Here is a 22,612-nt window from a genome sequence, read left to right as displayed (position 1 = left end):
CTCAACTATGTATTTACACAGCTGACTCTTATGTCCATAAGCACAATCTACCTTTTAGAGGATCGCTCTGAAGTCCTAGTTGTCCTGCATTATTCTTTCCCCATCCAAACACAGTTCCTAACATCGACAGAGCAAAACTCTGGGAACCACCAGCAGAGACTTGAACCAGAGGAACACCTTTCAGAGACTTCACAAGTTGAGGGCTGGCTTGGTTTGGTATCTCTTTGCCCAGTCCGAGTTGACCGGTATCATTTTTTCCCCATGAAAACACATTGCTATCTGAAAAAAAAGCCAAGAATACCTTTAATCAATGTGGTTTCTGACATTCTGGAATATTTTTTTTACCTTACAGTGAATTTCATTAAGGATCTATTACTTTCCATTGCTTTTGCCTGGTGTCCCATACCAAAGTGTAATCCCACATGAAGAAAGTAAGCATCATAGATGGAGACCTTACAGCTGCTTTGGGGCCCCTGGAGGAGAAGGGACCCTTTCTCAGTTTGGATTAATCTCCCTATGTAATGACTGAAGTGAATCTGCACAAAACAAAGAGCTTAAGGTGCCCCTATATCGGTGGGGGGGGGGGGATGGTGTGACCCACCACCAGATTGGGTCTCCCCTTGATTTTTTGCAGTGGGGGGTGCTCTGGATATGCTCGTGCCTCAAATTTACAAGCAGGACTTCTCTCATTCTAGTGACTCAGTATAGTGATATAATTGTATTAACTTATCGAAATCACAAGCAGGATCAGGCTAAAAAGAAACTGCATATGTGTGCAGCGACTCTCATATTACTGCCATCGAGCAGTTTCGGCTCAACGTGCAAATGTCAGTTCTTTATGAAATGCTGGGACCCAGAAACCCACGGGAACCAAAACGAGTAAGCATGTTCAATGGACCTCATTCTTGCGAGCCTGGTGACTACGCACCTTCTGAAAGGGCAACTGTATGAAAGTGTCCACAAGATATCTGTATTATTCTTACGCTGGACAATCCGGTTATCTTCCTGTGGTATGTAAAAAAAAAAAAAGGCAATCATTAGTGAAACATTTTTTACATACTGTGTGCCCTGTTTCATGGCATTCATTCACCACATTCACACTCTACCACCACACTTCAATAGGTCACAATATAGCAGAGTATGGCCGGAGATCTGAATGCACCACTCTAACAATTATTGGTTAACCTACATGCTCTTTTTGAGACTCTAGGCCTAGGGCATCGCAGGCAACAGCACCTACTTAGGGCACCTCAACAAAATATTTGCAATGTGCCATGATAGTTTTTGCTTTCTGAATGACAATGAAAGAAATTATATTGCACGGTACCTAGGAATAGGAGATTGCTTAGGAAATTGTCCTGATCCAAGTTGTCCTTGTGATCCTTCACCCCAGGTAAATATATTTCCTTCATTGCAAATTGCCACAGAATGGTTAGACCCACAGCTCACATCCACAATTGTCTGGGCTTCCAGTGAATAGATTACTTCTGTAATGAATAAAGACACCATGATCTTATATTAAAAGGTAAATAGGTAGTGGCTGAGGAGATGCACATTTAGAGTAAGTTCACAAATGGCAGATTTGTTGTAGACATTTCTGTGACTGTCCCATTTATCTCAATGGGGCTTGCAGAAATCCATGCACATGCTGTAAAAACAACCCCATTCACATATATGGAATTCCTTTTTTGGTTACAGAAATTATTACAACAAATCTGTCACACGTGAACTTACCATCGTATTGGAAAACAATTATAGTGCAGTTTTTGTTTTTTTGTACAAAATAATCATTATTCTATACAACTTGTTTAGCAAATTCTGCATAACTCTGCAGTAGGAGACACCGTGTCCTGCCCGGTCTCCTAGGCTCCTGTCTTCAGTACAGGAGCCCGCATGGTAGGATCACAGAACATTCTACATTACTGGTTTCCGTACTGGAGACGGGAGCCTAGCAGATAGGGCAGGACACTCTGTCTCCTACTCACAGTTATGAGCAGCCCGCAGCACGGACCACGGCAGGTTAGAGTTCACAACCGACAATAGTAACCGCCAGAAATAAGCTCTGTCTGTGATTTTTGGTGTTTTTAAGTTTGCACTGCTCATGAGTCAAAACATGACATGCTCAGTGCATAATTACTGTAGTAACTGGGCCGACGCTTAAATGGTTTCCAATAGAAAAAAACAAGACAAGATGAGCCCCTGTTACTATACTAACTCCCTTAAATGCTTATCCTCCTCGCTCCAAGGTGGGTCCTATTCAGCTACGGCTCAGCATAGGATCAAGATGGCGTTCAACTGTGCCCGGAGCTGAAGAGGCTCCGACTCAGGAGAGAGGACAATAAATATATGGATAATGTCTTCTGGGGCCCTGTATCTATCCAAGCCTATGATGTCTGCTGGGACCCTGTATCTAAGCCTATCCTGTATGCTTGGGTCCTGTATCTACGTTTATGATGTCTGCTGGGGCCGTGGATCTAAGTCTATGATGTCTGCTGGGGCCCTGGATCTAAGCCTGTTATCAGCAAAACATGTCTTGTGCCCCTGATCTTTTAAGATCCCAGCAAATCTCCTGGCTGTTAGTGCTGCATCAATGGGTCATTTAAGAGACAAATAGACAAGCCCGTCCAAAGTACATAAGATGCATAACTTTCCTGTTTAGGGTCAGATAAACAGGTCTGAATATCTGCCATGTTGTTCTCTCAGTCTTAGGCCTAATTCACACGACCGTGTTCGGTCCGTGATACACGATTCGCATGTCGGAAGTATTTCCCGGAGTGAACACAGTGCAGGGAGCCAGGCTCATAGCATCATAGTTATGTACGCTAGGTGTCCCTGCCTCCCTGCGGAACTACTGTCCCGTACTTAAAACATGATTACAGTACGGGACAGTTTTCCTGCAGCGAGGCAGTGACTCCTGGCATCATACATAACTATGATGCTAGTAGCGTTCCTCCCTGCACTGTGCCTACTCCGGGAAATACTGCCGACATGCGGACCGTATATCACGGACCGAACACGGTCGTGTGAATTAGGCCTTAGGATGAGATAGGAATGGCTACGACTGTCTCCTCTTTCCACAGACCAAAGCTGGCCATTCGTCTGCGTTTTCCCCATGTAAATACTTTGAGCACAGACAGCCAATGTTAATTCTGGTAAGATCCACCCATTTTTCAGTAAACATTAACCCCTTAAGGACGCAGCCTAGTTTGGGCCTTAAGGCTCAGAGCCCATTTTTCAAATCTGACATATTTCACTTTATGTGGTAATAACGTCGGAATGCTTAAACCTACCCAAGCGATTCTGTTTTCTCGTGACATATTGGGCTTCATGTTCGTGGTAAAATTTGGTCGATATATTCAGTGTTTATTGGTGAAAAATTGCAAAATTGAGAGAAAATTTTGAAAAAATACAATTTTTCAGAATTGAAATGCATCTGCTTGTAAAACAGACGGTTATACCACCCAAAATAGTTACTAGTTCACATTTCCCATATGTCTACTTTAGATTGGCATCGTTTTTTGAACATTCTTTTATTTTTCTTGGACGTTACAAGGCTTAGAACATAAACAGCAATTTCTCATATTTTTAGGAAAATTTCAAAAGCCTTTTTTTTAAGGTACCTCTTGAGTTCTGAAGTAGCTTTGAGGAGCCTATGTATTAGAAACCCTGATAAAACACCCCATTTTAAAAACTAGACCCCTCAAAATATTCAAAACAGCATTTAGAAAGTTTTTTAACCCTTCAGTGGAGGTGAAATTTGCAAATTTCATTTTTCTTGCTGAATTTCAATTTTATTCAATTTTTTTTGTGTAACACAGAAGGTTTTACCAGAGAAACACTACTAAATATGTATTGTCCAGATTCTGCAGTTTTTAGAAATGTCCCACATGTGGCTCTACTGCGCTCGTGGACTAAAACACAAGCCCTAGAAGCAAAGAAGCACCTAGTGCATTTTGAGGCCTCTTTTTTATTAGAATATATTTTAGGCAGCATGCCAGGTTTGAAGAGGTGTTGAGGTGTCAAAACAGTAGGAATCCCCCAATAGTGACCCCATTTTGGAAACTACACCCCTCAAGGAATTCATTTATGGTTGTTGTTACCATTTTGACCGCACAGTTTTTTCACAGCACGTATTTGAATTGGGCTGTGAAATGAAAAAAATGTAATTTTTTCCAATAAAATGTCATTTGTGATCAAAATGTCTTATTTTCACAGGGAACAAAATACTCAATTTTGTTGCCCAATTTCTCCTGAGTGCAGCAATACCCCATTTGTGGCCATAAACTGCCGTTTGGGCCCATGGGAGGCCTCAGAAGGGAAGGAGCGCTGTGTGTTCTTTGGAGTACAGATTTTGCTGGTTTGGTTTTCGGGTGCCATGTCACATTTGCAGAGCCCCAGAGGTATCAAAGCAATGGAAACACACCAGAAGTGACCCCATTTTGGAAACTACACCCCTCAAGGAATTCATTTATGGGTGTTGTGACCATTTTGACCCCATAGTTTTTTCACAGAACTTATTTGAATTGGGCTGGGAATGAAAACAAAATTATTTTTTTCAAATAATATGTCGTTTTGGCTGAAAACAAGAAACAAAATACCCCATTCTGTTGCGCCATTTGTTCTGAGTGCCGCAATACCCCATTTGTGGTGATAAACTGCCGTTTGGGCCCATGGGAGGGCTCAGAAGGAAAGGACCATCATTTTGCCTACTGGGGATTTTCTGGTGCGAAGTCATGTATGCAGAAGCCCCTGAGGTACCAGTACAGTTGAAACCCGCAAAAAGTGACCCCGTTTTAAAAACTACACCCTTAAGGCATTCATCTAGAGGTGTAGTGAGCATTTTGACCGGAGACCTACACCCCATAAACTGTAATGTGGGTTCTCCCGGGTATGGCAATACCCTACATGTGGCTGTTATCAGCTGCCTGGGCACACAGAAGGGCTCAGAGGGGAAAGACGAGGGGGGATAAGCTGTGCGAAGTGCATCAGGGTAAGTAAAATTGGGGTAAATTATAAACCAAGGGATGTATGATAAATTTTAAAACTGACTTTCATACAGAGCTCTGGTTATTCGGGACACGTGTCACATTGATATATTGTGTCATCCCTTATCGCCCTCTTATAGCAGATTTTGCACCTCTTTTGACTTTTTCCCTTCTTGCCAGTTTGGGGAACTTCTCCTGGAAAGTGTTGCCGCCCTGGTACGATGCGTGTGGCATCGCTTCCAGAAGTACTGGGTGCCCCCCCTTCTTGGTCCCTAAAGATTAGGTTCTTGATAATCGCCTCTTGAAATTCCAGGAAAGTTCCCGTCTGGCCTGCACATCGACGTAGCACGTACGCATTGTACAAAGCCATCTGTATGATGTGCCCGGCCAGCTTCTTATACCACACCGCATGGCGCTGTAGGGCTTCAGGATTTGATCTGACAAGTCCATCCCTCCCATGTACCTATTGTAGTCCAGGATGCAGTCTGGTTTGGGGGTGGCCTTTCCTTCATATATCCTAAATCTGTAGGTATACCCTGATGCACTCTCACACAGCTTATACATCTTCACGCCATACCTTGCCCTCTTACCCGGCAGGTACTCGCGGAATTGAACCCTCCCTTTAAAATGTACCAGGTACTAATCAATAGAAATACACTTCTCGGGGGTGTATGCTTGGGAAAACCGGGCACTGAAACGGTCTAATAGGGGTCTCCGTTTATACAAACGGTCAAAACTGGGGTCATCTCGGGGTGGGCACGGCTCATTATCAGTATAATGTAAGAAGCGAAGTATTGCCTCATTTATTTATTTTTTTAGGTTTCAGTTGAGTTCTGAAGTTGCTTTGAGGGGCCCATATATTAGAAACCCCTATCAAACACCCCATTTTAGAAACTAGACCCCTCAAAGTATTCACAACAGCATTTAGAAAGTTTATGAACCCTTTAGGTGTTTCACAGGAATTTAGAGCAAAGTAGAGGTGAAATCTACTTTTTTTTTTGTCAGAAAATCCTTTTTATACCACTTTTTTTTCTAACACAAAAGGTTTTACCAGAGAAACATAACTTAATATTTATTGCCCAGATTCTGCAGTTTTGAGAAATATCCCACATGTGGCCCTAGTGTGTTAATGGACTGAAGCACCGGCCTCGGAAGCAAAGGAGCACCTAGTGGATTTTGAGGCCTCTTTTTTATTAGGCACCATGTCCGGTTTCAAGAGGTCTTGTGGTGCCAAAACAGTGCAAACCCCCCAAAAGTGACCCCAATTTGGAAACTAGACCCCTTGAGGAATGCATTGTAGTTTTCTTGGGGTGCATGCGGCTTTTTGATCAGTTTTAATTCTATTTTTAAGTGGCGTGGTGACTAAAAAACAGCAATTCTACTATTGTTTTTTTATTCTATTTTTTTTACAGCGTTCACCGTGCGCTATAAATGACATATTCACTTTATTCTGCGGGGCGATACGATTACGGCGATACCAGATGTTTATAGTTTTTTTTATGTCTTATGGCGTTTGCACAATAAAATACGTTTTGTAAAAAATCATTCACTTTTTGTGTTACCTTATTCTAAGCGCCAGAACTTTTTTATTTTTCAATCAATAAAGCCGTGCGAGGACTTATTTTTTGCATAACGAACTGTAGTTTCGATCAGTAACATTTTTCGGTACATGCGACTTTTTGATCTCTTTTTATTCCATTTTTGGGAGGTGAAGTGACCAAACAATTGTGATTGTGGTACGGTTTATTATTATTTTCTTTTACGGCGTTCATTGTGCGGGATAAATAATGAAATAATTTTGTAGTTCAGGCCGTTACGGACGCGGCGATACCAATAATGTATAGTTTATTTGTTTGTTTATATATTTTTATTAATAATAAATGACTGATAAGGTAAAAAGGGGGATTTTTACTTTTAATACTTTTAAAACTTTTATTTTCTTATTTTTACACATCTTTTTTTAACTTTTTTTTAACTTTATTACTTTGTCCCACTAGGGGACTTGAGGGCAGGAGGCCCTGATCGCTAATCTAATACACTGCACTACATGCGTAGTGCAGTGTATTAGAACTGTCAGCTACTCACTGACAGCAAGCATAGTGGGTCCTGACGTTGTCAGGACCCACTAGGCTTCCGTCTATGGCATAGCCGGACGCCATTGTTTGGTGTCCGGTTGCCATAGTCACCATCGCCGGCCGCTATCGTGTAGCAGGCCGGCGATGGCAGCTTAACCCCTAAAAAGCCGCGATCTCTATAGAACGCGGCTTTTAAGGGGTTAATCAGCGGGGACACAGCGATCGGTCCCCGCTGTAGGAGCTGTGACAGCTGCTGTACGAGACAGCAGCTGTCACATCTCCTGTATGTGTCGGGAGGACGGCCGAAACGGCCGTTACTCCCGAGACGTACTATTAGGTCATGGAGCGCGAACGATACAGCTGCCATGACCTAATAGTACGTCCAGGAGCGGGAAGGGGTTAACTCATGGTGTGCTGATTTTGGTATATTTGTTATGCATCTGATCTCCTTGCTGTGCATACTACTGTTTTACTGTTGGTGGATTTTTTTCGTTTTCGTACACTGGAGGACTCCACATACAAATTATTATTTTTCTTGTTTGTCCTGTGAGTTTATATACCTGATTTTAGGGTCATTATTAAAGGTTATATATTATAGTAGCTACCTATGCTTTTTTCGTCACATAAGAGACCCAGCAATGCAGCTGAAAGCGACAGAAGGGCCACACTTGACGGCTATAAAGAGAAGTTACAAAGGGCAAAGGCCACGCAGAACTTTTGCATCGGAGCCCAAGAACGTTTAGGTGCGCCCCTGGGAGTAAAGATACAAGAATATCGAAGACCAAAAGAGAAAAGCGACCGGGGAGGCTACACTCTAGCTCAGGGGTGCTCAACTCATTTTAGGAAAGGTTCACTTACCTGGGTCTGTCGTCAGGGGAAGGTATGAGCTGAATACCAGTTGTAAAGATTTGTAGATAATGGCACACAAAATTCCCCCTGTATATAGTGCCATACCCATTGCCACACAACCCCTTGTAGATAGTGTCACACAAACCCACTTGTAGATAGTGCCACACACCCCCTTGTAGATAGTGCCACACACACCCCCTTGTAGATAGTGCCACACAGCCCCCCTTTGTAGATAGTGGCACACAGCCCCCCTTTGTAGATAGTGGCACACAGCCCCCCCTTTGTAGATGGTTCCCCCAAACAAGTAAAAAAAATTATACTCAACAAGCCCCATTCCTGGGTCCGCCGTAGTATTCAAGACGCCGATACAACTGAATGTGGCAGTCGCCCGGGGATCTGAAGCACCAAGCCAAAAATCCGGGGCTTCTGCCCCGGGTGTCCGGTGCTAGCGACGCCACTGGTCCAGACAACTAGCTTCTGCGGTCCGGTTTTGGTCTGTTACTGTTGGTGCATGTAATGTCTGTGTGTATGGATAGACGTACACTGCTCTGACATATTTCTCCCCTGCAGTGTCCTGCATCTTTCAGGTTATTAACAAGTGTATGGCCTGCAATTTCATTTATATAATGTTATACTGACTACAAGTGCACAGGCTTATTTGGAGATGGGCATTACGAGTAGATGGAGATATGGCTTATTTGTAAAGATCTGTGGAAACATTGTTTATTATTGATTTGATATATAATGTAGTTATCTATTATATAAATGTGTATGGAGATAATTCAAATTTATAGTTAGAGTAATAAAGTAAGTGGGATGGTTACGCCGCTCGGATACCATTGTGGACTCCAGTGGAAGAGTAATAACATCTTGCTATAGTTTGTAGTATATTACAAAATTGTCTTTGTTATTCAAGGGCACTATGTTCAGGGCGTTTTAAGGGCGTGATGTGGGGGCGTGGTATCTAAAAAGGGGCGCGGTGAATGTTCATAAATATTTTGTGCCATCCGTGATTTTTGGTTCATTTGGACAGAAAAAATTAAAGGGCGGTTGGTAATGCTGCAGTCAGTCTGCTTTAGGGTATATTCACACTATTAATAAAATACATCTGAAAATACGGAGCTGTTTTCAAGGGAAAACAGCTCCTGCTTTTGAGATGTTTTTTGAGCAACTCGCGTTTTTCGCGGCCTTTTCGATTCCACTCCTAGGGGGAACCCCCGATGACACTGTCTATATATGGTGTGCATGAGCGGAGATTGGGCGGGATTAGAGGCGTGCCTTAAAAAGGAAAATAAATTGTTGCCCCTCTTTACAACACTTGAAAGTTGGGAGGTATGCTGTTGACACAAAACATATGTATGATAGAAATATCACTATTGGTGCTCTAGGTATCAACTAGTGGAATTAAAACATTTACCGTTATTTTTTTTTTACTGTTGTCACTTTCCACATAAATATGAAAAAAAAGATTTGCTACGATAATGTAGCGTCCATGGCCGCGGGCCGTCGGGTTCACTCACCTCCAAACGCCCGCAGCCATGGATCCGTGAGCGCTGGTCCCCGTCTCCCTCCTAGGAGACGCCAGCGCTCACTTCCGCTCCGTTCGGCTGTGTCCCGTAGGGTGCGCGCGAACGCTCGCGCTCGGCCTTAAAGGGCCAGCGCGCGCAAATAGGAAGTCGTCATCATCATCAACTTCCACGATTTCCTGGTTTATAAGAAGGCCCCAGGTCTTCTAATCCTTGCCTGAGCGTTGTTAGTTTTCCCAGTCTGTCTTGCAAATGGTCCCTTAGTGTTTCCCGTTCCAATTGTTACCCGTGCCTTGTTCCCCATTCCTGTTTCCCATGCTGTGCCTTAGTATCGAGTCATTCCACGTCCTGTGTCATCTGCCACGTCCAGAGGAATCTGCCACGTCCTGTCTCATCTGCCACGTCCGGAGGAATCCGCCACGTCCTGTGTCATCTGCCACGTCCGGAGGAATCCGCCACGTCCTGTGTCTTCTGCCACGTCCGGAGGAGTCCGCCACGTCTGGTGCAACTTGCGGCTCCTGTGTCATCCGCCACGTTTGGCGCCATCTGCTGCACCCATCTCATCTGTGCCAGAGCTGCGGCCACCATCTGGACTATTCAGGTACCCTTGTGCGGGACATTGTATTTCTGGGGTGTCCTGTTGTTTCGCCAGCTGCCTCCCCGCTACGGCGGTACAGCCTAGTGGGTCCACTAACCCGCGCCGTGACAGCTAACTTCAGGTCAATCCCAGTTTAGAAAATCTAAGCAGCTGGTCACGAGCAGAAGAGCTGCTGTGATTGACAAGCGGTTCACACATTACGGTCGAAACGCGTTTTTTTTGCCATGACTGCGGTCATGGCAAGAGAGCAGGTTTTGACTGCATTGTGTGAGCTTAGCCATACACTTAAGGCCCCCTGCACAAGCTGCAGATTTTGTTACAGAAATCTGCAACATAATCTGCAGCCTGTGCAATTGACCTAAGTGCATGTTCAGTTTAGTGGCAGACATCTTTTGCTGCGAATTTCGACCGCAAAGTTGGCCTAATTATGCAACAAATCTGCTGACTAATTCGCATATGTGAGGGTTTATCCAGACGTCACAGGACTTGCCACAGGGAAAATTCCATGCTTCTCCGCAACAGACTGAGCATGCTGGAATGTAAAATTTGCATCGCAAGCTATTTTCCACACCGTTGTTTTCTGCAACGTCTGCACTAAGTAACTATAGAAACTAAAGTAAGAAAAGTCTGCTGCGGATTTCACTACAGCCTATCTGCAGCGGAATTCTGTTGCAAATTCACCACGTCTGAACACGCCCTTAGGCTGGGTTCCCACGTATTGTAAACGCTGCAGAATTTCCGCAACGAAACTGTGCACAAATTTTGCGGAATTTACAGTAGCAAAAAAATACTATTGAAATCAATGGCAAATGCAAATGGAAACGATGATTTTCATTTGTCTTTCCATTTGTCTGTTCCTCTGACGAAACAGATGAATGGAAAGCCAAATGGAAGCCCAACACAGATGTGAACAAGCCTATAGTCAATGTTTTGATGCTAAATAGGTTATAGATTTATTCCAACAAACATAATAGTAACCAGATATGAATGTTAGCGGCGTTTTGATCCGATAGGATCTTTGGCGAGAATATCTGTAGAGGGAGGTCGGCATGTGAATCAGCGACATGTTGTAGCACGGGATCTAAACATCAACTAATTCCATTCATTCAGGCGACATTCACACGAGCATGTCCGTTTTGCGAGCGCAAAAGTTCAGTGTGGCATCAGCATATGGTGCGCGGCTGCGTGATTTTCGCACAGCCGGCATCATGATGACACTCTGGTTTTATGTTTCGAAACAGAAAAGCACGAGGTGCTTTTCTCTTTTCATTCATTTATTTTACTACTGTAGCGCGCATCACCCGGAAGTGCTTCCGTGTGCCAGGCGCGATTTGCACGCACCCGTTGACTTCAATGGGTGCATGCTGCGTGAAACACGGGCAAGTATAGGACATGTCATGAGTTTTACGCAGCAGACATACGCTGTGTGAAAATCACTGACAGTCTCAACGGCCCCATTCACTAACATAGGTTCACTAACATAGGCATGAAAATCACGCGCGCATCACGGACGTATAACACGTTCGTGTAAATAAGGCCTTAGTGTTGTGCATTCTGCTACGCTAGTTTAACCTATATGTAGCCATAGGCTACACACGTCGCGGATTTGTATTGTGGATTTTACCCTTTGCAACGCAGAAGGGTAAGCTCTGTGTCAATTCCGTAACAAAATCTGCGACAAATCCGCGATGTGTGAACCATGGGCAGGATAAGATTTAGAATTTCTGTGCGCAAATTCCGCAGCATTTACAATAGCAGCAAAGTGGATGAGATTTCTGCAAATCTTAGTCAGACGCTGCAGAAAAGTAATGCAGAAAAGTCTTGTGGAAAGTGTTCTGCGTTGCAGCTTTCAAATGAGCGGAAATTCTGCTCCTGTGGCCTAAAGAACTGAATGGGGAGCATAAATTCTGCACTAAAATACGCAAGTTGAGTTTTGTCGCGGTTTGTTCAGCATTTACGCAGCAGAAATGCTGTAACAACTGCTGGAAATCCGCAGGTGTACATAAAGTTTCATAAAACCGCTGCGGATTTCTGTGACTATTTTACCTGCGTTTTTTGAGATTCCGAGGCCGGATCTTGCCTGTGGGAACATAAGGGTTTGTCCACACACAGTGTAAACACTGCAGATTTTCTACAACGGATTTCAATGTGGGAAAATCTGAAGCGTATTGCAGTAGCAGCAGAGTAGACGTGATTGGAACATCAGCTGAAAAAATCAGCTGAGAAACCGTTCATAAATGAATCGGCAGCATGTCAATCTATGCTGCGGAATCGCTTTTGTTGTGAGTTTTCCGAATCCAATTTAATGGGGAGGTAAAACCTGCAACAAATATCAAATGTTGCAACTTTTGCGGCGGAAAAGCTGCGATTCCGCCACAAAAATTGCTATGGGTTGCCGAAACGATGCGTTTCACTGTTCTCCATCTAGGTCGGCCTCCTGGCTTGACGTATTATCCCATTTGACTGCTGCAGCCAATCACAGGCTGCAATGCTCACATGGACTGCTGTGTCATCCCAGGAGACAGGGCTACACGGAAAACAGAGGGACGCGTCGTTATGACAAAGCCGGGGTGGTAAGTATTAAAAAAAAAATTTGCACTGTTTCCGCAGCAGAGATTCCACCCGAAAATCTTCCCCACAATTTGCTGCGTTTTTTTGGGCGGAAATCCCTCCAGTCTCCAGGACGGATATGCTGTGTACTTTTACGCAGCGTATCCGCCCTGTATGAACATACCCTAATGATTCCCCAAAAAATAAGGCTTTATACAGCTACATCAAATTAAAAAGGTTATGGTTGAGGAAAAAAATAAATTCCCAGGGCTTAACCCCTTCCTGACATCCGCCATATTTATAGGGTGGAGGTTGGGTGGGGGAGTATGAAACAGTCGACACTTCAGACTACGGCTCGTCCCACAAAAAATAAGCCCTCATACCGATTAATTGACGGAATAATAAAAAACGATGGCGACACAAAATAAATTGTATTTTTAACAATTCGTTTTTTCCTTAAAAAAGTAGTAAAACATAAAAAATATATAGAAATTTGGGATCACCGTAATTGTATTGACTCTACAAATAAAGTTAACATGTCGTTTTTACTACACGATGAGCTCCGTAAAAATGAAACCCAAAAAACCATGAAGGAATCAGTTTTTTTCCCCATTCCACCAATAAATGGTGCTGTGAAAAACTATAAGGTCCTGTTCACACTGAGTATTTTGACGAGTATTTTGGCGCGGAAACCACTCCGCAAAACTCGTAAAAAAATGGCCGAAAAGGCCTCCCATTGATTTCAATGGGAGGCAGAGGCGGTTTTCTCCCGCGAGCGGTAACACCGCCTCTCGTGAGAAAGAAGGGACATGCCCTATCTTCGCGCGGTTACGCCTCTGACCTCCCATTGACATCAATGGGAGGCAGAGAAAGCGTATTTCGCTGTTTTTTGCCCGTAGCACTCAATGGGCGCGAGCGAAAAACGCTGTGAAAATCGCGGCAAACGGCGTGCAGGAAGGTCAAAATCTGGCTCAAAATCCCAAACTGAATTTTGAGGCAGAATTTTCCTCCTGCAAAAAAATTAGTGTGAACACAGCCTAAGGGTATGTTCACACGCTTACTAAAAAATGTCTGAAAATACGGAGCTGCTTTCAAGGGAAAACAGCTCCTGATTTTCAGCAGTTTTTTAAGCAAACTCGCGTTTTTCGCAGCGTTTTTTCTGGCCGTTTTTGGAGCTGTTTTTCTATAGAGTCACTGAAAAATGACCGCGTAAAAAAACGCCCCTTCGGAACAGAACGCCGTTTTTTCCATTGAAATCAATGGGCAGATGCTTGGAGGCGTTCTGCTTCCGAAAATACTCCGTGTGAACATATCCTAACTCGACCTGCAAAAAACTAGCCCTCATACTGCTATAGCGACGGAGAAATAAAAAGGTTCTGGCTTTTGGAATGTGGGGAGGAATAAGCGAAAATGAAAATCTGATAAATGACTGCGGAGGGAAGGGGTTAATGCCAAAATGGTCTTTCCCTTGAGGGGTTAATGAATAAATGGCACATTGAGTGAAAATAATAGATAACCGGCTCACCAGCTATATTATCTCATATGTTCATGTGTGAATTTATTTTTAGCATCTTTACTGCCTCCTGCAGCCAGATTTCCTTAGAAAGGAAAGTGAAACTTAGAAATAGGAAGGAAAAGAAATGAAACTTGATTTTTTGCTAGTAGGTGGAATGTGGAAACATCCTATACAATAAAGGATCTTATTTCATGACGTCACTGATGTTTGCGCTCCGGGTAACTAATATTTGACAATTCATTTCCACATTTCCTTGTTTACATATGAAGGTTTCTGCACACGTTGCCGTTTTTATGCAGAAATATTCTAGATAGTAGTGAATAGGATTTAAAAAATATTTTATATGACTGATTTTGAGAGAGATATATATATTGATTTTCCATCATTAAATTCAACGTAAAAAAACAGCATAAGTAGAAATAACTGTAAAAAATAATGCCAATCACAAGGAAAACACAGGAAAATTACAACAAGCTTTATAAAGTTTGGCATAAGATGCCCTTATTTTATGATTCAGCCCCCTCTACTACATCTGTATTATAAGGCTATGTTCACACGGGGTATTTTGCCGAGTTTTTTGACGCGGAAACTGCCTCGCGGGAAAAAGAAGCGACATGCCCTATCTTCGGGCGCTTCCGCCTCTGACCTCCCATTGACTTCAATTGGAGGCAGGAGAAATCGTATTTCTCGCTGTTTTATGCCCGCGGCGTTCAATGGCCGCGGGCGAAAAACGGCGCGATAATCGCCGCGAAAATCGGCGTGCAGGGAGAGGAATATCTGCCTCAAAGTTCCAAACGGAATTTTGAGGCAGATATTACTCCCCCAAAATACTCCGTGTGAACATAGCCTTTGGGGAGCATTGGCACAGTGCGGTTTTGCCGCGGTTTTTACCACACGGCCAAAAACCGCACTAAAAACGCATGCGCTTTTACAGCGATTTCCAAAAACGTTTTTCAATGCAGTTTTCAGCCGGGCGACAAAAAACATGGCAAAACCGCAGCGTGTGTATACGCCCTAAAGCTATTTTCACTGCGTCTTTGCTGTGGATTTTGCTGCATTGCTTTTTATTTATGAAAAAGTGACAGAAATTTTTCTTTTGCTAAATGTACAAAAAATGGCAGAAATAAATGTAGCAAATATTTGCCGCGCAAACGGCATGAAAAGTCCATGTTTTCAAAAGCACCAAAGAACTTTACTTACCTAAGGAGCTGGTGTTAGTCTTCCTGCCCAGCTGTCCACTATGATTTTGACCACAAGAAAGGACAATGCCATCTTCCTGGAGAAAAAGCGTATGTCTTCCTCCAGATGCCACTTTTCGAACATCCACCTGACTAGTAAAGTAGTCATTCTCTGCGAAGTTAACATCTTCCTCTCCCCAGCGGTGCATGTTTGCAAGCGACAATTCCAGATGTGACGTATAATGACTGAGATGTGGAGCCCTGACTGTCTCACCACACACTGATAAAGTGCAGCTCTCACCCACTATATATATCAGCTGGTTTCGGTTTCCACCTCGCACCAGCATACGTCATCTGGAGTGTTTGTTTGTCTAATGTTAGCAATGTAGAAGAAATATCAGGGAGGTTTCTCTAGGTGTTAATATGTAGAGTTTTATAATACAGGAAAGTCAAACCTATTTGTTTTTGACGTACAGATACTGCTGAGCTAAATGTGTCAGAATTGTTTCTTTCGTGCACCGTGATAACTGAGTTTCTATGATGGTTCAGTCCTTTTTCTATGGAAACCTCAGATAACACATTGCAGTAATACTGCACATTGTGCCAAATGACAAACTCAGCTCTGCTATATCTATAACTAATTATAGACAGGCTTTTTATCATGGTAGAAGTTATCGGAAGCAACACAATTTGACAGTCAGCAAACTGGCTTTAATGGTCTCTTTTGGACAAACTATTCTTTATATATATATATATATATATATATATATATATATATATATATATATATATATATATATATATATATATATATATATATATATATATATATATATATATATAATCTATGAGAATAGGAAATCTCTTGTCAACATGATGGAAATTGTGACAGCTTTCCTTCAACATCGTGTCATTCTTGCCACACACTAGCAACTGCAAAATGAATGCCAGATTAGGCACCATGCACACGACTGTGCTAGTAATCACAGTCCGTGATTACGGGCACGGCCGGCTGCGGACAGCCATCTGCATTTGCGGACTGTGCTCCCATTACAAAGTATGGGAGCACGGTCTGTAAAATAAGAAAATAGGTCATGTCCTATTTTTTACGGAAGGTTTCTACGGCCCGGACATCTTCCCGAAAATATACGGGAAGGTGTCCGTCGGCCATAGAAATGAATGGGTCCGTAATTTCAAACCGTAATTACGGTCCATAATTACGGACAAAATCTACGATCGTGTGCATGGGGCCTTAGGGCCTATTCACATCAGCATCGGGCTTCCGTTTATCGGTTCCGTTTGACGTTTCCATCGGAGGAACCTATGAATGGAAAGCCAAACGGAAACCAAAGCTTCCGTTTCCATTACCATTGATTTCAATGGTAATGCTTCCATTGCAATTGTTTTCCGTTTGTTTCCGCTCCGTAGGGTTTCCGGTTTTTCTGCGGAAACAATAGCAAAGGAAGCATTACCATTGAAATCAATTGTAATGCAAACGGGAGCTATGGTTTCCGCTTGGCTTTCCGTTCATCGGTTCCTCCGACGGAAAGGTCGAACGGAACTGATGAATGGAATCCTGACGTAGATGTGAACAGGCCTTTACTCCTTTCCCAGATGGAGCAGGACGAGGGGTAGACGGAGTAGGCAGTTGCATAGGACACCATTAAGGGGTGAGAGGGCAATTTTTGTGTATAAAAAAAGACCTGTAAGGGTATGTTCACACGGCAGCCTCCGTTACGGCTGAAATTACGGAGCTGTTTTCAGGAGAAAACAGCTCCGGAATTTCAGACGTAAAGGCAAGTGCAGGCGTTTTTCGCTGCGTCCATTACGGACGTAATTGGAGCTGTTTTTCCATGGTGTCAATGGAAAACGGCTCCAATTACGTCTCAAGAAGTGACAGCCACTTCTTTGACGTGGGCGTCTTTTTAAAAAAAAATGACCGTCGGCACAGAACATCGTAAAGCCCATTCAAATGAATGGGCAGATGTTTGCCGACGCTTTGGAGCCGTTTAAATAGGATGTGTGAACCCAGCCTTAGGGTAAGGCCACACGGAGCGGCCCTGACACGGTCGCAACGCGGCTAACAACCGCGCAGGCACCATGTTTGATGCGGCTGTTAAATAGCCTGTTAGTGGCCGCATGTTAACGCGGGTAAACTGTCCCTTTATCTGCAAAATCGTGCGGCCATGAATTAATACACCCTTTATGGCTGCACGATTTTGCAAATTACAACAACTTACCTCCTATTCATTCTCTATAACAGCGCCGGAAAAAGTCGAACATTGCACTCGGCTATCTCCGGCGCTCCCACAGAGAATGAATGGAGCGGCAGTGCGCATGCACATGTAACCGGAATACCTCTTAACGAGGTATTTGTCAGCTGCTCCTACACAGTGCCAGCGCGGTTGTTGGCTGTGTTGCGACCGTGTCAGGGCCGCTCCGTGTGGCCGTACCCTTACTTCCCAGGTCTCCTGTATGGCAGGCCGCTGCATCTCCAGCAGTTCTAAGCAGGGGCGTAGCTACAGGCTCATGGGCCCCGATGCAAAAATTCTTACTGGGCCCCTCCCCCCCGCAAACTTCTCATGGCCGACGGTCCGCAGCTTTCAGCTGCATCGCTGGGTCTCCTAAGTGACCCAACAATGCAGCACTAGCAGCCGGGGCGTCACTAAGGCTGGGTTCACACAACCTATTTACGGACGTAATTCGGGCGTTTTAGCATTGAATTACGTCAGAAAATGCGGCTCAAAAGCGTTGGCAAACATCTGCCCATTCATTTGAATGGGTCTTACGATGTTCTGTGCCGACGGTCATTTTTTTTTATGCGCCGCTGTCAAAAGGCGGCACGTAAAAAAGACGCCCGCGTCAAAGAAGTGCCTGTCACTTCTTCAGACGTAAATGGAGCCGTTTTCCATGGACTCCATAGAAAAACAGCTCCAATTACGTCCGTAATGGACGCAGCGAAAGACGCCTGCACATGACATTACGGCTGAAATTACGGTGCTGTTTTCTCCTGAAAACAGCACCGTAATTTCAGCCGTAACAGACGCTGCCGTGTGAACATACCCTCAGGGCTTAAAATGTCAGGAAAATAGCCCCAATACATATGTGTCCGCCCCAAAAAAAATGTGTGTATAGGAGACAGCATAGCATATCTATAGCACTACGACCCTATAAACTATGGATAGGATTAGATGCAGTGGCCCAGCAGACAGTATCACACATGATAGGATTAGATAGAGTGGCTCAGAAGGCAGTATCACACATGATAGGATTAGATACAGTGGCCCAGCAGACAGTATCACACATGATAGGATTAGATACAGTGGCTCAGCAGTCAGTACCACACATGATAGGATTAGATACAGTGGCTCAGCAGACAGTACCACACATGATAGGATTAGATACAGTGGCTCAGCAGACAGTATCACACATGATCGGATTAGATACACAGCTCAGCAGACAGTATCACACATGATTGGATTAGATACAGGGCCCAACTCGCTGACATTGCGTCTCCAGTGCTGGACCCAGGATAGGTAAGAATAATTTTGCTTCTTTATGTCTTACTGATTATTTTTGTGTGTTTGTGTTTTTTTACAGGTTCGGTTGTTGGACTTCGGATACGAGGACTTCAATGACGGCGTTTTTTTTATTCTCAATAAAATGGTTAATGAGGGTTGTGTTTTTTTATTTCAATAAAATATTTTTTCTATGTGCTTGTATCTTTTTAAACTATATTATCACCGCCTTAGTAATGGCCGCTGGCTGATTGACAACCTCCATTACTAAGGCGAGGCTTAATGTTAGCCGGTGCAGAGGCCAACACTAACCCTCATTATTACCCCGGTACCCACCGCCACCAGGAGTACTGGGAAGAGCCGGGTACGAACCAGTACCCGACCATCTGAAGTGACGGGCAGGCACCGGGGTGGCCGCAGGCTGGTAGTATTAGGCTGGGGAAGGCCAAAAACAGTGGCCCTTCCCACCCTGGTAATGCTGCCTGCTGCTGCTGTGTTGTATCTGGCTGGTTATGAAAATTGGGGGGGACCCCACATCGTTCTTTCCAATTATTTTTTATTTAATTTTTTTTTTAAATGACGTGGGGTCCCCCCCATTTTTCATAACCAGCCAGATACAATAAAGCAGCAGCAGCCTAGCATTACCAGGATGGGAAGGGCCACTGTTTTTGGCCTTTCCCCTCCTGATAATACCAGCCTGCGGCCACCCCAGTGGCCGACCATCACTACAGATGGTCAGGTACTGGATTGTACCCGGCTCTTCCCAGCACCCCTGGTGGCGGTGGGTACCGGGGTAATAAAGGGGGTTAGTGTTAGCCTCTGCAACGGCTAACACTAAGCCCCGCCTTAGCAATGGATGCTGTCAATCAGCCGGCGGCCATTACTAAGGAGGTAGTAATATAGTTTAAAAAAAACACAAAGACATAGAAAAAATATTTTATTGAAATAAAAAAAAAAACACACAACCCTCATTAACCATTTTATTGATAATAAAAAAAAAACGTCATCGAAGTAGTCCTGGAATCCGCCATAGTCCAACGACCGAACCTGTAAGAAAACACACAAAAAATGATTAGTAACACATGTGTTAGGCTCAGATACAGGGCCCATGTGTGATACTGTCTGTGGGACCCTGTATCTAAGCCTACCACAACGTAGGCTTAGATACAGGGTCCAGCAGACAGTAATCTTATACAGTATAAGATTACTGTGTGCTGGGCCCCTGTATCTAAACCTACAGTGTGGTAGGCTTATATACAGGGCCCATCAGACAGGCTCACACATGGGCCATGTATCTAAACCTACCATGTGATTGGCTTAGATACAGGGCCCAGCAGACAGGATCACGCATGGGCCATGTATCTAAGCCTATCATGTGATTGGCTTAGATACAGGGCCCAGCAGACAGGATCACACAATCTGTGATCCTGTCTCATGGGCCCCCTAAGCCTGCTACATCGTAGGCTTAGGGGTTGTACAGTCCCTAAACATTGATGGCCTATCCTCAGGATAGGCCATCAATAGCTGATGTGTCTCTCAGGACCCGCAAGTCAGCTGTTTTGAAGGGGCCGCAGCACTCGTACGAGAGATGCTTCCCCTTCATTTCACTACTCGCCCACACTGTGAATCGCCGACACGGATTCACAGTGTGACCGGAATGAAGGGGAGCAGCTCTCGTACGAGTGCTGCGGCCCCTTCAAAACAGCTGTTTGGCGGGTCCCGGGAGTCGGACCCCGCCAGTCAGGGCTAACCTTACCTTCCTCTTCGGCCGCGGCGGGAGTTCTGTCGTCTCGATGCTGTGCGCGGCGCATAGCGCTGTGACGTCATGCGCTGCGCACAGCGCTTGACGTCAGGACCTCCGCTGCGATCCGGAACCAGGAAGGTAAGTAAAGTCTGTTACTATAGTAACAGGGGCCCGCAGCCCGAGTTACTATAGTAACTTTTTATTGATGTGGTGCGGGGGGCTGTGGGCCCCCCTGGCTTCGGGGCCCGGTCACAATTGCGACCGCTGCGACCCCTATAGCTACACCAGTGGTTCTAAGTGCCAGGTAGGTTTTCCCCAGGCAAATGTGCCAAACCATGATTTTCTCAGCTCTACTACTATGTGTGTCAGAACACAAATTCCTAAGGATGGTTTTAAAAGATTTGGAGAACTGGGCAGTAATCACAGTAGTTTCCCTAAGGGTATGTTCACACGGCCTATTTACGGACGTAAATCGGGCGTTTTTGCCCCGAATTACGCCCGAAAATAGCGCCTCAATAGCGCTGACAAACATCTGCCCATTGAAAGCAATGGGCAGACGTTTGTCTGTTCACACGAGGCGTATATTTACGCGCCGCTGTCAAATGACGGGGCGTAAATAGACGCCCGCGTCAAAGAAGTGACCTGTCACTTCTTTGGCCGTAATTGGAGCCGTTACTCATTGACTCCAATGAATAGCAGCGCTAATTACGGCCGTAATTGACGCGGCGTTCAAGCGCCTGCACATGCCGTTACGGCTGAAATTACGGGGATGTTTTCAGGGTATGTTCACACGCTGAGCCAAAAACGTCTGAAAATACGGAGCTGTTTTCAAGGGAAAACAGCACCTGATTTTCAGACGTTTTTTGAGCAACTCACGTTTTTCGCGGCGTTTATCGCGCCGTTTTCGCGGCGTTTTCGTGCCGTTTTTTCGGCCGTTTTTGGAGCTGTTTTCAATAGAGTCTATGAGAAAACAGCTCCAAAAACGTCCCAAGAAGTGTCCTGCACTTCTTTTGACGAGGCTGTAATTTTACGCATCGTCTTTTGACAGCTGTCAAACGACGACGCGTAAATTACAGGTCGTCTGCACAGTACGTCGGCAAACCCATTCAAATGAATGGGCAGATGTTTGCCGACGTATTGGAGCCGTATTTTCAGACGTAAAACAAGGCATAATACGCCTCGTTTATGTCTGAATATAGGTCGTGTGAACCCAGCCTAAGGGTGCTATCCGTTTTTGTCACTGATAGCACCCTGACCCATTCATTTCAATGGGCCCATGCACACTTCCGTTGTTCTGTTCCATCAAAAGTAGAGCATGTCCTACTTTTGTCAGTGATTCCATGACCGTGGCACCCATAGAAGTCAATAGGTTAGTCAAAAAAACGGACGGCACACGGAAGGCTTCCGTGTGGGATCCATTGCCCTAGCAACGGCAGGGCGTGCCAAAGTTCACAGACACACAGACTACAGTACACATTCATTCACGGCTGCGGGCATCAGGGAGACCGCTCTTCAGGATGAGGCGAGTGGCAGATGGCACAAGTTATCCCCCCCCCCTTGAGGATGAGCCCCTATTCGCATTGTGTGATAGGGGTGAGGACTTATTCCCCGCCGGGCAGGGGCTGCCTGCTATTACTGTTGTGCCTTCAGCCGACATTAATGTGCCTGTGCTGGTTCATATAGACCTGGGCCCAGCGTATAGTCTTCACACTGATTGCTCGGAATCGCGGTCATCTCAATCGCGAGAGGGGTCAGCCTCTTACAGGTCCAGGTCCTAGCGCCTGCGCTCCTCATGGCGTTGTGGGTCATGGCACTCTAGTCGCCGCTACTCCAGGCGTAGGACGACTTTGTCTTCCAGTAGTTCCTCAAGGGACTCTGCTAGACATTCCCATCATTCTTCTGCCCGTGGTACTTCTGAATGTGGCCACGCATCATCGAGGAATGCTCGTCGAACCAGTAGGTTGTGTCGTTCAGTGGTACCGACTGTCTCCAGCACCAGTGGTACCGACTGTGCCACTCCAGCACCATTACCTGAGACACCCGTAAATCCACCGCCGACGTCTAATGTCGCCT

At 44.8% G+C, this 22,612-nt stretch overlaps 1 protein-coding gene across 2 annotated transcripts in view; it reads right to left on the bottom strand.

Annotated features, from left to right (window-relative positions):
* LOC142758666 (putative E3 ubiquitin-protein ligase HERC6) overlaps positions 1-15,578 on the bottom strand; it is a 77,135-nt gene extending 61,557 nt beyond the window's left edge. The window contains exons 1-4 of one of the 2 annotated variants that reach the window (XM_075860720.1): positions 15,300-15,578; positions 1,328-1,487; positions 929-1,005; positions 52-279 (exon numbers count right to left, since the gene is read on the bottom strand). In XM_075860720.1, the coding sequence (XP_075716835.1) occupies positions 52-279; positions 929-1,005; positions 1,328-1,487; positions 15,300-15,486 (652 nt within the window). In that variant the 5' untranslated portion in view covers positions 15,487-15,578. The remainder of the gene's footprint in view (positions 1-51; positions 280-928; positions 1,006-1,327; positions 1,488-15,299) is intronic. The other variant, XM_075860719.1, reaches the window with a different exon arrangement.
* Between the last annotated feature and the right edge of the window lie 7,034 nt (positions 15,579-22,612).

Source organism: Rhinoderma darwinii, chromosome 1, assembly GCF_050947455.1.
Source record: "Rhinoderma darwinii isolate aRhiDar2 chromosome 1, aRhiDar2.hap1, whole genome shotgun sequence".
NCBI classification, from domain to species: Eukaryota; Metazoa; Chordata; class Amphibia; order Anura; family Rhinodermatidae; genus Rhinoderma; species Rhinoderma darwinii.
This window is presented reverse-complemented; position numbering and strand designations above follow the sequence as displayed.